The 15,612-nt window shown below is 39.3% G+C and overlaps 1 protein-coding gene across 1 annotated transcript in view; it reads right to left on the bottom strand.

Moving 5' to 3' along the window:
* The window catches only part of CCDC57 (coiled-coil domain containing 57), a 34,349-nt gene extending 24,228 nt beyond the window's left edge, over positions 1-10,121 (bottom strand). Inside the window, exons 1-2 of the mRNA XM_061377277.1 lie at positions 9,988-10,121; positions 4,406-4,565 (exon numbers count right to left, since the gene is read on the bottom strand). Coding sequence (XP_061233261.1) covers positions 4,406-4,565; positions 9,988-10,028 — 201 coding nt within the window. The 5' untranslated portion in view covers positions 10,029-10,121. The remainder of the gene's footprint in view (positions 1-4,405; positions 4,566-9,987) is intronic.
* Between the last annotated feature and the right edge of the window lie 5,491 nt (positions 10,122-15,612).

Here is a 15,612-nt window from a genome sequence, read left to right as displayed (position 1 = left end):
GATTACACCTAGACAACCTGAACAACAGAGAACAGCTAGAAAACCTTTCAGCCCTTAAGATTTAAGATAAGTAGCAGTATCTTCTGTTTGTACTTTAGTTACAGATAAGCTAACAATGAGCAATGCAAAAGGAACATCTGTCAGGTAACAACTGAAGCTCTGCCTTCACAAAGGCTTTGAAGCCTGACTTCTGGAATTGTACTTGATACAAATATGAATTGATGAGCAAACGTCATTCTTAGATTTCCAGAACTGAAGAAACTGACAAAGGCGAAGTTGCCAAAGCTGGTTTAACTTCTGTAAAAAGCCTACTTGGTATTAGTAAAATATTAGCAGCTTGCTTATTTCAGAGTAATCCCAGAATCATTCAATTTCTGAAATTTTTGAGTAGGAATTGCTCAGCATTTTCTCCACAGGCTGCATGCAACCTTACAGATTATTCTAGAGATTTAGTTTGGAAAGGTAGTCCTGTGTGAATAAAATGATGGTGTAATCACAACTAGAATGTGAAACATTCTAGACCACAAAGTGTAAGAACTGCTTTACCCTGTTACACCAAAGGTTGCTAGTTCCAGAATCTAATTCTTGTCAATAGTCAGCAACATATGTTTAGAAAAAAAAGGACAGATATGGAAAAGCTTCCTCTCATGTGCCTCTTCAATTTCCAAATTTGCAATTTTGGGGGAGGGAAGGAAAAGGAAAACCAGATGCAACAGCAACAGCAACAACCAACCAAAACCAACCAACCAACAAAAACACACCAAACCAAAAAAAGACCCCCCAAAAAACCACCAACCCAAACACAAGACATTGATTGGAGAACATGTTTCCTGGTGTTTCCACACGGAATTTCCTTGAAATTCCAGTACAATCATCAGGAAAAAGTTTTAGTAGGATCCATGGAATATAAGGACCAGGATACTAGGGTGCTGACATTATTTATTTCTAATCTTTCTTCATTCAGAGTGCGACTGCAAACCAGTTTAAAGAAGTTACATCAGACTGATGACAGTGTATTATAACTGTGCTTTCATCCAAACAGAGAATGCAGAATTTAGATTCTACTTCTGTAAAATCCTCTGTAGCTGATGGAAACATTTGTCATCAGCCATTTAAGAAATGCAGATACTGTTTGGTACAAGAGTACTAGAAAGCCCTGCAATTGTGGATTACACATTCCTATAGTCACTAGATGAATCCTAATTCACAGACAGTCCACATCAGATGTTTCTGAAAAGACCATTTGGAATATTTGTATCAAGTGCTGCTAATTTACGTTTCTGAGCCTCAAAAAATGTTTTGTTGTGTTCAACCCTAACCTTAAATTGTGCAAAGCAGCAGGTCTGCCTCATGAGAGAGAAAGGCAACCCGTAAGACCCTGCACATAAGACACGTCAGAAAAACACTTCAGTATCAGTATTTATGCTTTGCACAGTCTCAAACATTACTCCTTTTTCATCTCCTCCATCATTCTACACTTCCTTCAGTCTCCTTATTTCCCCAGTCATAAGTCTGGTCTGTGAGTGCAATGTGAAAGCATGATCTGAAACATAATAGCCTTCAAATTAAATTTCCTTGTCACAAAGACAACAGCTGCCCTACAGCCTCTTTCTCCTGTGGCTCTTCCTGCCCTAACAGTAGAAGGTATGCATAAGATGAGGCTAATGTCTATTCTGCTTTTACAATTTCTCTGAGGCTGTTAAGGTGAAGAAAAGGGAAAGAGACTGAAAAGGCATGAAGGGAAAGGCACCAGTAGGTATCAAATCACTCAGGGGTTTTCTGGAGCCCAGAACTTCATCTCAACTTGCAACATACAAATTAATTATCACAGTTTCAATCAGAAATACAGGAGTTCCAGACTTTTGCCAGCAGAAAAGGGTCTAGACAGAACACCACATAATCATTCAGAACTACTGCAAGTAATCTTCTATCTGTGCACTTGTATATTATCAGCATGCTCCAGTGAGGCAGACATGGCCTAAGTCATACTCAAAATCATTTACAAGCAAGATTTTCCAGGCTGGTGTGTGTCACATCTCTGTTAATTAAAGTCAAGAATGACTATTGCAATATTTGTAAGCATCCTCATGGCGTCTCAAACCAATCTGAAGAAAGGGCCTGTATGCTGAAGATACGGTACTAGGGTTTATTTAAACTGTTCTTGCCTCAGTCATCTGAACCAGAGGGTAGCTAACAAATGATTCCTTCTTTAAGAAAACTCACTGACACAATTTTTACCAATTTTAAACTTTAAATCACTTTCCCTCTTTGTTTACAATTAATTTTGTACAGAAAATTTAAGATGAAAGGTTCTAGTTCCTAATATTTTTTTTTGGCATTTGTTTTTTAAACAAGAGCCCTTCACATAAAACAGATAAAAATGGTTTTGCTGTGATAGGTACTGCTTATCTTACAGGCTAAAAGTACAAAACAGAGAGTATATTACCAAGAGAAAGAAAAGCATTAAAATGGAAACTAAGTCTTGCCAACAAGAACAGTCAGTTACAGTGGAAGAAATCAATGAACGTGAACAGTAAAAGAACCCCTCCCCAGTCCTGGTTCTCTTGGTATTTGAGCAATCAATCTACAATCAGTCTAGTTTGAAACTGAAGTGGAAAACCAACTTGCTCTATGGTAAGATTTTGCAAGCAGTCTGCTTTTGTCTATTTTATAAAAATATTTACACAAAGTATCCTGAATACATCACTTTCTGCGTTCAGAAACCACTAGGCTTGCGTAACACTGCTTTTTCTTATCAGCAAGCTCTGATAATACACTCTTAACTGCTTGCTGTCGAGTATCTGCAGCTGCCCAGCAGGGCACACCGCAGCACGTTCTACTTTCATTCCTTTACAAAGGACAATTTTCTACTCGCAGTGCCTTATCCTTCAGCATGGTTTCAAACCAGCATTACGACTGCAATTTTTAATGGTTCTCTTTTGATAGATGTATTTTAATAGGTAGCAATCAAAGAAAAACTTTTTTGTGACACCGAAATAAAAGGCATTATTTTAAACAGCTGACAAATTACTGTTTTAAAGCATTGCTTCGAAAGTTTAACTACAATTTTAAAATCTACCCTGAACTGCAACTAACACAGACCCTTGGGAACTTTCCAGAAATTAATTCTTTCCATTCTGATGTGCCATGATGGTATAGTACATTTTTGTTTTGGAGCAACTGTACATACAGCTTGCTCCTTTTGCCATTGAGTAATAGATCAGAGCCATAATGAAGCCTATGACACCTAATCTATGAGTATTCCAGCCTACATATGTCTGTATTTTGAATTAAACATACGAAACAGATGAACTGCTTAAAAAAAAAGTGCAATGGAAAAATGCCCCATAAAGTTGTCAGAATGAATTCACCTAATTCAAGACAGTGTTGACCCTGTTTCCTTCAGGTAAAAATACTGTGATTAAACGATGTTTGCATTGTCTGCTCTCTCTCAACAGTCAAAGCAGAAAGAACAGTCTTCATGCAACTTGTAGTCTTTTTTCTGTAGATCAGCTTCAAACTAGGAGGGAGGGAATGCAGAGGACATCAGTACAAAGTGTATGGAGAGGAGGGAGGGGGAAAAAGGGAGCGAGAGAAAGAAAAAATAGAAGAAAAAATATTTTAAGTCACAGGACAGGGACTTAAAGCACATCCATTTGGTTCTGTCAAAAACTGTCTTCACAGAAAAGTAACTTGGCTTTGTTGTCTCATTTTCTGTATGTGATACATACAACGCTGATTCATCTCTCAGATGTGTTCCCATCCTATACCCATTGATACCTATCAATATTTTTGGGAAGATGATGGTAAAGTAAAACACCAGAGTAAATGCATTCTATACTTTGGAAACAACTGCTTTCTCTGTGCTAAGGAATTTACTAGGCAACTGGTCATTGAGAATAATGGTTAGCCCATTGTATAACAGTCTCTAAGCAATAAACGTGTTTCATTTTTCAGAAACAGAAGCTTGTACACTTCACAAAATAGGATTCCCTGCCCCCCTCCCCCCCCTTACAAAAATACTCTTGAGTTTTCCAGGAGTAATATTGTTCCCTTGATAGAATTCAAGCTGTGCTGTGATCTGAAACTCTTTTTGGCCATGGGCTGCTCTAAAAGAAATATTTCTTCTGCTACAATGCCAAGAGAAAAGCAGTGGCATCTCTCAAGCCAACCTGACTATTACAAGGGCTAAAAGGCCACTATTAGAGACTGTCCATTAAAATTAATCTGGTCTCCCATCAATTATATTTGCTGAATTGCTGTACACAATATAGAATTACCATTTTACAGATTTTTGAAAGAAAATTGAGGTAATGCCTCCCATGAAGAACACCATGGTCAGAAAATCTCCGTATCTCTCCATGCAACAGATGATTCCTAAAAAACATTAATGTGAAATTCTCACCTGCTCTCTTGCTGAAGACAGGCTTTGTGTTAGATCCTCTGATTTCTGATACCAATTACTTTCTGCATTCTTGCAGAGGTGCTGCCAGTCCAGTTCTGCCTGCATTTTATTCTGCTCCAGTATCCATTCTTGCTCAGCTGCCAGAGACATTTGTTTATACCTATGATACATACAGAGAAGCTGTTGATTGCAGCAGCATAAATACTGAGGATGTTTTGAGTTTGATTTTTTGGTTTTGTTTTAAATCTCAGCCTTGTTTACTGTCCTCATCTTCTTTCCTTCTTCTATTTTCCCAATTTATTACATTCTACTCTAAGTATTTTACTGGACAAAAGCATCTTGGTTTTTTAGAGCTCAGCAGTCTTCTAGGGTCCATCTCTGTGGGTATTTAGAATCATCTTTGGAGGTCACCTCAGCAAAGCTGGCGTAAACTGCTCAACACCAATACTGCTCTCAGCAATACCATCCACAGCATGTTTCCCATTAGCTAATAATGGAAATGGGAAACAAAAGAGCTAGGAATTTAAGTTGTTGGATTGTCAGGGTAAAATTCCTAAGCTCAAAGGCTGCTGCACACACATACATTGAAAACACAACTAGGAAAGAGAGATCAGAGGTGCACAAAGTGAGAGAAAACTCATATGCAAAATTTACGAGCTTTCAAGACCAGTTTCAACACAAGCTGAGCTTTCAAAACATGAAGCTGTCAAGACTCCAGGGGGCTCATAAGCTTGATTGCAAATGTCATTTTAGACAAAGCTCTAAACAAAGCTTTAGTCATCTTTACTATTCTTCATCCTTATGGAATTTGGCCAGCTGTGCCCTCAACTTCTCTTCCTGTCCATGCATTGACTGATTTTGGAATTCTTTAGAAGCAGACTCCTAAGAAATCTCAATCGGATGAGAATCATCAGCCCCACAATTTGTTTTTGAAGTCTACATACAAGAACAACCACTCTCCCATGTCAATATATATTTGCTTAAGACAATTAACTAAGTAAGTGATGAAATCTTGAACATAAAACTATCCAATAACCTTTTTTAATTAGGAGCTCAGAGGGACTTTTTCATGAACCAAATGCATACTGTAAACCAGTATTTCCAGTCATACAAAATGCAGAAATTCTTTATTTTCCAGTCGTCTTCTTCAACTGGCAGCTGTCACTTTCCAGGCTGGCTATGAAAGAAGTCCTTCTGGTGTGTTGTTCCCAGATACTTTTCTGCATGATCTCATTTTCTTGTTAAGCCCTGAGGAGAGGTTTCTTGATTACATCAATCATAAAACTAATGCTTATATGCATACATTGAAATTTTACTACAAATTTTGCTGCAATAATATACATAGAACATACAACAGCCTGAGTTGGAAAGATTATCTGGTCCAAACTTTCATGGTAAAGGAACCTAGACGAGATTATCTAGTACCCTGTCCAATCATACCTTGAAAACCTCTAGGGGTGAGGACTTTTTCCTGTCCCTAGGACAATGGTTCCAGCAATAATTGTTCTCATTGTAAAAATCTTTTTTACATTGAGATGAAACCTCTCCCAGTGCAACTTGTACCCCTGGCCCCTTGTGTTCTCCATGGGGCTCCTTGTGAAGGGAGATCCTCCATCCTCTTTGTAGCATACTAGAAAACTGCAACAAGGTCCCCCCAAGCCTTCTCCAGGAAAAGACACAATTCCTTTAGTCTTTCTTCACAGGGCATGTTCTCTAGCCCTTCAGTCACCTCTGTGGCCCTCTCCAGTCTGTCCATGTGTTTTTTTCAGTTGTGGGCACCAGAACTGACACAGTACTTCAGGTATGGTACCTGTTTAACCATGAATTACTGTGAGCTTTTCACATAAATAAACTGGGCACAAAAATGGTATGATGCTCTCAATTTCTTCCATCACAGTTTATGAAACAAGATAAATCAGGTCACTTACATCCTAATGAGAGCGTCTTTCTCTCTTAAGCAAACACTGTGACTCCATTCTCTTCTGCATAGCAAGATTTCCAGACTTTTATGTCTCATCTGCAGCTTCTATTGCCACTATTTAGTTGGACTTATGACCAATGCTGAATCTTTCTTATGCCACTGCAGAGTTTAACTCCAGTTTATCACATAACTGACTTTGTGATTAGCACAAAGAACATCATCATCTCACCTAATTATAGGATCAGGTAATCCTAAAAATAAAGTTGGCTTGTTTTGGGTTAAGATGACTCATAAAGAAGCCATTTTAACAGGCAATCTATTCCATTTAACATATTCTTTTACCATATTGAAAATATTCTTCACAGTAATGGAAGAACTGAAACAGAGCTATGTTAGGTGTCCCAAATAAGAGACTGTAGGAATCCATGGAGCACAAAATATTGACTTGGATACTCAGTTTTCACTTACAGATTAATTTCCTGAGCATGCACTCACACACACAAAAAAAAAGACCAGGTTTAAAATAAGACAGAAGTGTATGTTAAAAGAAGTTAGCAAGTTAGACTGAACAGTCTCCAGCTATAGAAAAAAAATGTAAATAAAAAAAAAATCAGCCTTTTTTGACACAACTTAAAAGTAAAATTTTAAATATAAACCAACAAACATTAACAGAAGTAAGCACTGGAACAGGCTTCCGAGGGCAGTGACTAAGTCACCATCCCTGGAGGTATTTAAAAGATACTCAGATGTGGCACCTGCAGACAATGGTTCAATGGTGGATTTGGCTCTGTTAGGTTTATGGTTGGACTCAATGATATTAAAGGTCTTTTCCAACCTAAATGATTTTAAGCTTCTGTATTTCACTGGAGAAAAAATGACAAGAGTGCTGCTAGGAAACAGGAAGCTATGGGAAAGACTTCCTCACATACACACTCATGTAAACAATTAAAAGTAATTTTAATATCAAATACATTTTTTTCACAAAAGCAAAGGAAAGCAGGCTTCATTATTCTTTAAAGTTTAGAATACAGAGAGGTATAAAGTTCCTCTTAAGGTATCACACTCGGAAGGTCGAATTTCATTCTTAGTAAAATTACCCTTTTTGATGAAAGGACAGCAATGTAAGAGGCAGAAGTGTGTATGGGGAAGCCTTTTAATGAGGAGAATAACAAGAAACGTTTACCCAGCCCACTGAAACTGCCTCCACCCCCTAATGCTGACCTCTCCTGCAGTTCCATGGCTAACAGATTTAGCAATGTGCTGTCTACAGAAAACGATTTTACACAGTATCAGATTACGAAACACGTTCTTAAGAGTTCCTTGCAAGGGGCAGCTGCCAGGCAAACCAACAGCTACTATACAAGCATTGCATAATTTTCTAAATTGTCATTACAAATCTCATCAATTCATGAAAAAAAAAGGACAAAAACTAAAAGCTTATGTAACTACAACAATGTTAAACCAGAATTGCTAGATGGCTCTGCAGCAACACAACAATGCGTGTCCATATTTTTATACCCCTTTCTAACAAGCAAGCTCTCCTTCCAGTTCTTAGATTTTCCTCTCCATCTGATGTTTCAGGTTCACATACTCCTGATGCTGATGATCTATGTGACTATTCCTAGAACAAAACCAGAACACATTAAAGAGCATCTCTGGTGACCTAATGAGGCATCCATATGTAATTTTTTTAACACTAAGACATAACTGTAAATACAAGATGCTGTAATTCCCTACAGAAAGTCACCATCAAAATTTTTCTCATAAGTCATTTGAAACCAATTATAACAATTGTGACTTATCAATAATATATGCAACTTTTGAAGTATTGAGGATCTTTTGAAGAGGACTGCAAGACTTCCACTTAACAGAGTTCCTCCTCCCCCCAAAGTTTCTGTTACATAAGAAATGGCAAAACAAAGGCTGGCCAGCACAAAACTGATCTTTTAGATACATTTAAAAATAGAAGCAGCTCATATCTTTTCCTCTCCTCCTCGTAGTATTTACTACTAACAAAAAATGTTTCTCTGAGATACAGTGGAAGCATACTAGTAAGGCCAATATTTCAAACAAATACAAAAAGCCAATACTGCTACTGTACAAGCACAGTTTACTCATACAACCTAAACAGTAAAGATACCCATTACTGTCCAACCACTTACTTAAAGCCTACCCAAAAAGAGGCAATTCAGTGGAGCTTTTGCAACTGTTACTACTAAAATGCTACTTCAACAAGAAGTTAGATGCCATGTTTTGAGATACTTACTTTTCAACCAAATAAGGAGAACAAGGTGATGTTGAAGCACATTTCAAAGTAACAAGACCTTTCAGACTTCCATACAATCCCTCTTTGTCAGAGGTCTAAAGCTTTAAAACGTTGTTTAAAGAAGCTGTACTTGCTTCTCTCTTCCTTGCTATCTTTGTAACATACCCTTATTGTACCAAGAGTAAGACGAGTAATACATGCATGACAAACTAGCAGAGCTAATAAACCAAGACTGCTTCCTTTCAAAACTACAGAAAATGCCACATAGCCAGTATCAGTTAAGTATCTCTAGCTACAACTGTCTTCCTTAGTGATTCCTGTTTCACTGTGCTGCATGTCAAGCAATCAGCATAGACACACTAGTTGTGCCAATCTTGTCAACATAGTTCAAACAAGAAACATCAAATTCCAAGTTTGCATCACTTATGTGGTATCTCCTTCTCGACTGCTAGTAGCTGGTTTGTTATTTACAAGTAAAGTTAGCCATATAGACAGCGAATATACACTATTACATAGCCCAACCGTAATAGATAAAATATAGTAGAAGCTGGGGGATAGGATAATGAGTAATAACAAGAGAGAAACCTGGGATGTCAGATACTGAGCACTGACATACCTCTGGCAAAGTACGGGGCAAGCTATGCTGTGGGGTACATGATGGCTTATCGTTATGCAGGACAGTCAGAAGAGAAGGAGGCATAAGTTACTGCATAGGTAAAATACAGGGTATGGTAGGAAGAAACAATTGCTCCTGGGACTGAGAAATGGGTACATATTCTACACAGGGGTCAGGACTGTAAAATTAGGGCAATGCATCATGAGAAACACTGACATTGAGTCCTTGGAGCAAGTGTCCTCAGGGAGGACAGGAAGAGACAGACAAATGGATGAAGGCAATGCTCCCAGAAAGCTAGTGATCAAGTATCCTGCAAGACTAGAGGCTTGTACACTTGGAGGGCAGAGAGGAACATAAAGAAGTAATCAAGTGGGAGTGAAAGAAAACACTGCCAGTGGCAGCCAGCAGATCCCAGGAGGAGGGTGGGAAGTCACACTGAGGGCCCAGAGGGTCAGATGCTCTGAGGCAGAAGAGCAGACGGCAGGCAGGCTGTCAAGGTCAAGTCTCTTAGTTCTCAGTAGAGAGGAGCACACAGTAGCATAAGGTAAAGCCTGGAACTTAGAGGCAGCACACAGAGGGCACTCTGTAGGAGGAAGGATGCAGCTAAAAAGCTGGTCCCCAGAGAGAGAAAAGGGAGGAAGATGCACGGGTGCCGCATCGGGAGCTCTGAAGGACAAGCTGCGGCACAACAGGCCGCTGCGCCTTCTGATGGCGCCCGCGCATGACTCAGGTCGCGGCTCGGCTCCTCCTGGCACCAACCTGCACGTCCTTCCGCTCACCTCCATAGGCCGCGTCTCACGGGAGCCGCGGCGGCAAACATGCGGTCAAGAGGCGGGCCCGTCTCCACGGGAACCGCGACCCTCGTACCCCGGCCCCCGTTCGCTCCAGGCGGGGCTCGTGGCGAGCACCGCTTAAGCCCTATTGGCGCTGTGCCGTCCCCGCCCCGGCCCGCGAACAGGCCCGCTCAACCCCGGCTCCCTCAGCCCCCGCAGCTCTGCTGGGGATCCCCGCCCCCTTCACTACCCCTCTTCTTGCTCAACAAACCAGCGCTTCTCGACTTCTCTCACTCCTTTTATCTTCTGCACTCTCTCCATTGTAACACAGCAGCACCTCCGCGTTGTGTGAGCATGTGCACACTCCTTTGCGGCCCTGGTCTCCCAATACCAGCCCCTTTTCCCAAAACACAGCTATAAATTATTTAATACTCTCAAATAGCGTTTTCCTGTTCACTTGTCTCCCTACACGTGTTCAGTATAAAACAATTTCTCCCTCAAGCAGATCAGGAAGGAGAGTCCTGGCCCGTTTCAGATACAGCTGTTAAGAAATGGCCCAAACGGAACAAACTACCCATTCCCTGCAAATCCACTGCATCACGTGAAAAACTCTTAAAAGCTTGTAAAACAAGCTCAGGCCAGCGACAACATGAATCCATGCAGCACAGATAAGCAAGTTCTGATACCAAGGTATTTAATTATTAAAAAATGTATCTGCCAACTAAACCAGACTATACCGTCTGTATGAGACAGGAAGGAGTGACACATGAACTAGATGTACAGCATGATTTTCCCTTAGTCACTCGATGACTTGCTTTGCAGGAAGAAGTCATGGGGCAAAATTCCTGTAACGCTCTCACTTTATCATGTTTCTGGATGATATAAACAGCTTTGCCAGATGGAAGACCTTTCAGAAACCTGAATGTTGTCTGAATTATGCCTGAATTACACTCATTTAAAGAAAACAGGATATTATCAGTAGTTCTTTTATATATGTGTGTGTATATATATATGTGTCTTTCCTCAGGTCCTCAAAAGAGTATTTCCTAACCCTGTTATCTAAAGAGAGCAGGTGTTTACTTCTATCCGTAACTATTACTGAAAATCAGAATAAGAACTAATAATTTGACTTTAAAAATAAATCAAGTTTCATTTAGCTACATGAAGTGTATCTACATATAATTTCAGAACACTACAAATATTAAAGTGGTTCAGTTTATTTGTGTATGAATCACCTCTGGTTTAAAATACAGCAGTGAAATCTGACTTCAAGTGATTTTCCAAATTTGAGCACACAAAAGTTATAGTGCAAATCCCAGTATAATTTATACTCTGCAGTGAGCCTCTAAAAGCACTCATCAAAATCAGTACATAATAGGCAAATATCTAAATCCATATACCATGCTGGTGGCATACTCCTTTTTCTTATGTCTTACCCCAGAGTTGCCCAATCTCTCAACCACATTATCTTCTGCAACCCTTCCTCACACACCCCCCCTTTCCAAATTAGCTGGAATTTCCTCCAAGGTACCTTCAGCCAGTCCCTAGTCACATAGTTAAACACATCAGTTGCCCAAATGATTAATTTCTAGTAATTCAATACTGTCCAAAATGAGTAAACTTTTATCTTAATTGTGAGTCAAAAAGATTACAGTCTACACAACATGGATTTTGGTATCAATGTAGAAACCTGTATACTCCCAAAATAAATGCAGGAAATGTCCTGGTTTCATAGACAAAAGTTAAAAGAAAATTTTTGCTAAAAGGTAAAAAGGTAACAAGAATTTAGAAGAGATATTTTCTGTTTTTATAAAACACTAGTGAATTCATTAAGATTTAGGCTAAAGGTAAATTTCAGGCACCTTCAGAACCACCTTCAGAGTCACTTCTGAACACAAGTCTTTGGACCCATCAACGTACTGTGAAATATCAATACTTACAAATAGCTCCACAAAAGAAAGAAAATGGATTCACCTTCTAAAAAGGCTGTGTTTCAGAGGAAAAGCAGGGTAAATCCCAGCTACAAATACACTACTAAGCTCAAAAGCACTCTTAAGTTTCCCTTCAAAAGGCCACGTAAAACTTACTATGGCCCAACTCCCTAACAAGACAAGACCCAGGATTATGCAAACTATGTATCTTGCCAAATTCATCCTTGCTTCTATGGAAAAGTAGTCCCAAGACACAGGCCACATGAAACCCACTGCACATTCCAAAGATACGTACCTGGCCAATCAGAGGAACAGGCTTGAGAAACATCATGCAGGGACTTAGTGAATATGGATGTAGCCTACCTTGATGAAACATAAAAATGAAAATGCGATTCAGAAAAGTCTTTCAAGTGCAGCCTTCCTTCAAATGAATACTTATTACCACAGAACCCCAAGGAATGTATTTGGTATACAGTATACAAACAATAAATATAAAAAATTCAGTACTAGCATTTAAAGATCATCTTCCAAATAAAAGTGCCCTACTTTTTAGCTTGCAAAGGACTCCAGAGGAAGTTTTGGTCCCCTCTGAAATTTGAGTGATTATTTAGGAACTAAATGACACCTTTAAGTTCAAGTTTTATCCAGGCTAGATGAATTTGATTTTCATCTCTCTCTCTCTCGATGCCTACCTGTACAACTGTGGGTTATTTTTGAAAACTATATAAATTTTTGTAGGTACAGTTCATGTTCTTCAACTGAATCTTGAGAGCTATATAAGAAGACCTTATTTTCATACTTTAGAAACAAACTAAAAATTACCAAAACTTCAACTCTAAATATTACAGACCTTTCTACAATACAGACCTTACAAGGACTCTTTGTGCAACATGATCCACTACATTTACATTTTGAATCAAAGGCATAGGTGTATGCACTGCACAGTTAGCCATGTATGAAACCATTTGAAATATTCAGTGTTTCTGTGAACATTATTAAAAATGCTGCAGTGAAAACCCATAATTAATACAACAGACTCCAAGTGCAAACAAGGAAACACAGCCTCAAAAAAAGAAAAAAATTAATCTATAAAAGCTTAGTAAGAATAAGCATTTACAGGCACTTTTGAGGTAGTATTTGGGATTAACCTACAAACTTCAGGAACAGCAAAGAGTACAGCTAGAATTTGGAACAGGAAGCAGCAACCACCCAAAACTGCTATGATATTCAGAAGCAATTCTACAGTTCAGGAAGTGCTAGGGAAGACATTTACCATCAGATGCCCTATGTCCCAAAGTGATCAAGCTTTGTCCTCATGTTAGCTACCCTCTTCCTATTTATACTCTGTAACAACAATGTTCCAGTCACTTCTGCCATTCTGGAAACCTGATCAAGCAAACATTTCCAGCATTTTCTGACCATCTCTACTGATGTGAATGGCAAACAGTTATTGGATTCACTACCTCACTCTGTTTTTAAAGAAAACAATCTAGGAATCTCATGAAGCTTAACAGGAAAATGGAAAGTCCTGCACCTGGGTAGCAATAATCCCATACATGTGTACAGCCTGGGGCCAGCCAGCTGAAAAGCTATGGGTCCTAATGGATATTGAATTGACCATGAGCCAGCAATGTGCCCTTCTGCTCAGTACCCACCTTTCCTTGCTGTAAAGGTGCAAAAGAAAAAATAATAAAGCCAAATTAAATATGTGAAAAAAGAACATACCAGGATCCTTACCTATTTGGAAACTAGTAAGAAATTACAGAGTGAAGGACTTTAGTGGAGGTTTGGTGGAATCCAGCATCTGTTAAGTATAGCCCAACTACATTATACTTTCCTAATAAGAATTCCCTTTAGCAAGAAACTGAGACTTTCAGAGTCTACTGTAGACATAGAATTTGCCTATTAATGATTCCTCATGAGCTCAACAACACTTTGAGAGTACACGTAATAAGTGACATACTAAAATGCAGTGGTTTGTTTTTCATTTAGTTAGAACTATAAGGAAGAATTTTTCAAAGCTCCTTTTGTAGTTAGATGCCTTAAGTTACAGTCTCTCTGCTGCACTTTTAATATTGCCTCTACTCATAAGTGTACTGCATCATATTTAATGCTTAAACATGTACAACATAACCCTACCTAACAGATAGGGGGTTTGTGCCTTCACCTCAGTTCCAAATGTTTATGAAGTTATCCCAACTCTGCAGGCTTCTGCAAGCACAGCAACCCTGTGTTCTGCTCACTTACACTACTGCCTTATTGAATAGTGAATCAAATCCAGTGATCTAGATGCTGATGTTGGGATTATCATTTACCCTGGCATGCCATCCTCTTATGAACATATCTTTTTCAGAAAAATGCATTCTTCAAAAACAACAGAAGCTGTCCACTACAAAAGTGAGACCACAGACCACCAGCCAGATTTTTCAGCAGCTGTTCTATGTGTATGGACATCCACTTCTGAAAAACAAATGAACTGATGTGACTCTCCTCTGCCTCAAACACACTGACCTCTTAAACGGTGTGAATATTCTACAACTGAACTCTAACTAGAAAGCACATGGCTGCAGAGAGTTGCAGGCTTTAGTAGGGGCAATGTTGATATATGAAGAACACAACAATCCTCTTTTTGCCTTTTTAACATGTGTAGCTAACAAACAACCTCTTTCCTTATCTAGCCTCTTATATAATTTGAGTAGCTATGAGAGATACTGATGGTTTGAGTATTTTGCCAACTTCACTTCCACTGTTACATGTCTCCACTCCTAGACACCTCTGTCCCTCCTGATAACATCTTCACAAAGTACAAACCTCTAAGCTTTGCATTAAAAATTCCACTGGTTCTAAATTTCCATGGTGTCGTTATTCAAGTAAAGTGCAATAACAAAGCAGAAGATTCTGCAAGATGGAACTGTTCTCGAGAAATTAAAGTCAAGAGGGTGGGGTCATGACAAATAAAACTGCTTCCCTCAAAAACTGTAGGAGTTTTTCCAATCCTTTGGGACGGGCAATGTAGATCCTACTTCCTTTTCCTAGAGAAACAAGATTACCTGTAAAGGCACATAAGAATGTCTTCTTCAGCCACTAGACTCCAGCAATTTTGCTGGGCCTCAGCCACTGCAATGCTTGCTTCAGAAGCTCCACAAGAATCCATGGTTTTTGCTCTTCTGCACTTATCTTCATTTAGCCAGTAAGTGAATGGCCTAAATCCAGGTAATGCTAAACAGTCAAAACCTCATTTTACTCTTTAAGATTAGCAATGTATGTCTCACTGGCTGTATGCTATTGACCCAAAACAAAGGACCTAGCCTTGCTCATCTTTGCATATTATTGCAATGAATCCCTAAGCAGGTACAAATGGGTACTACAGCAAAACTGAATCAGAAGCCAAGGCAAACACACCCCTGTGTGTCTTCACACAAGTGATAGGAATCACAGAATCATTTAGGTTGGAAAAGACCTTGTCCAACCATAAATCTAACACAGCCAAATCCACCATCAACCATCCCCAAGTGCCACACCTACAAATCTTTTAAATACTTCCAGGGATGGTGACTCAACCACTTCCCTGGGCAGCCTGTTCCAGTGCTTGATAACACTTTCAGGGAAGAAATTTGTTTTAATACCCAACCGACCTCCCCCCCGCACCCCCAGTGTACTTGAGGCCGTTTCCTCTTGTCCTGTTGCTTGCTTCTTGGGA

This window comes from Neopsephotus bourkii, unplaced genomic scaffold (assembly GCF_033783945.1).
Source record: "Neopsephotus bourkii isolate Nb327-2 ecotype Australia unplaced genomic scaffold, CSIRO-AGI_Nbou_v1 NB_1749, whole genome shotgun sequence".
Taxonomy (NCBI): Eukaryota; Metazoa; Chordata; class Aves; order Psittaciformes; family Psittacidae; genus Neopsephotus; species Neopsephotus bourkii.
The sequence above is the reverse complement of the archived record's forward strand: the minus strand, read 5'-3'. Positions and strand labels throughout refer to the sequence as shown.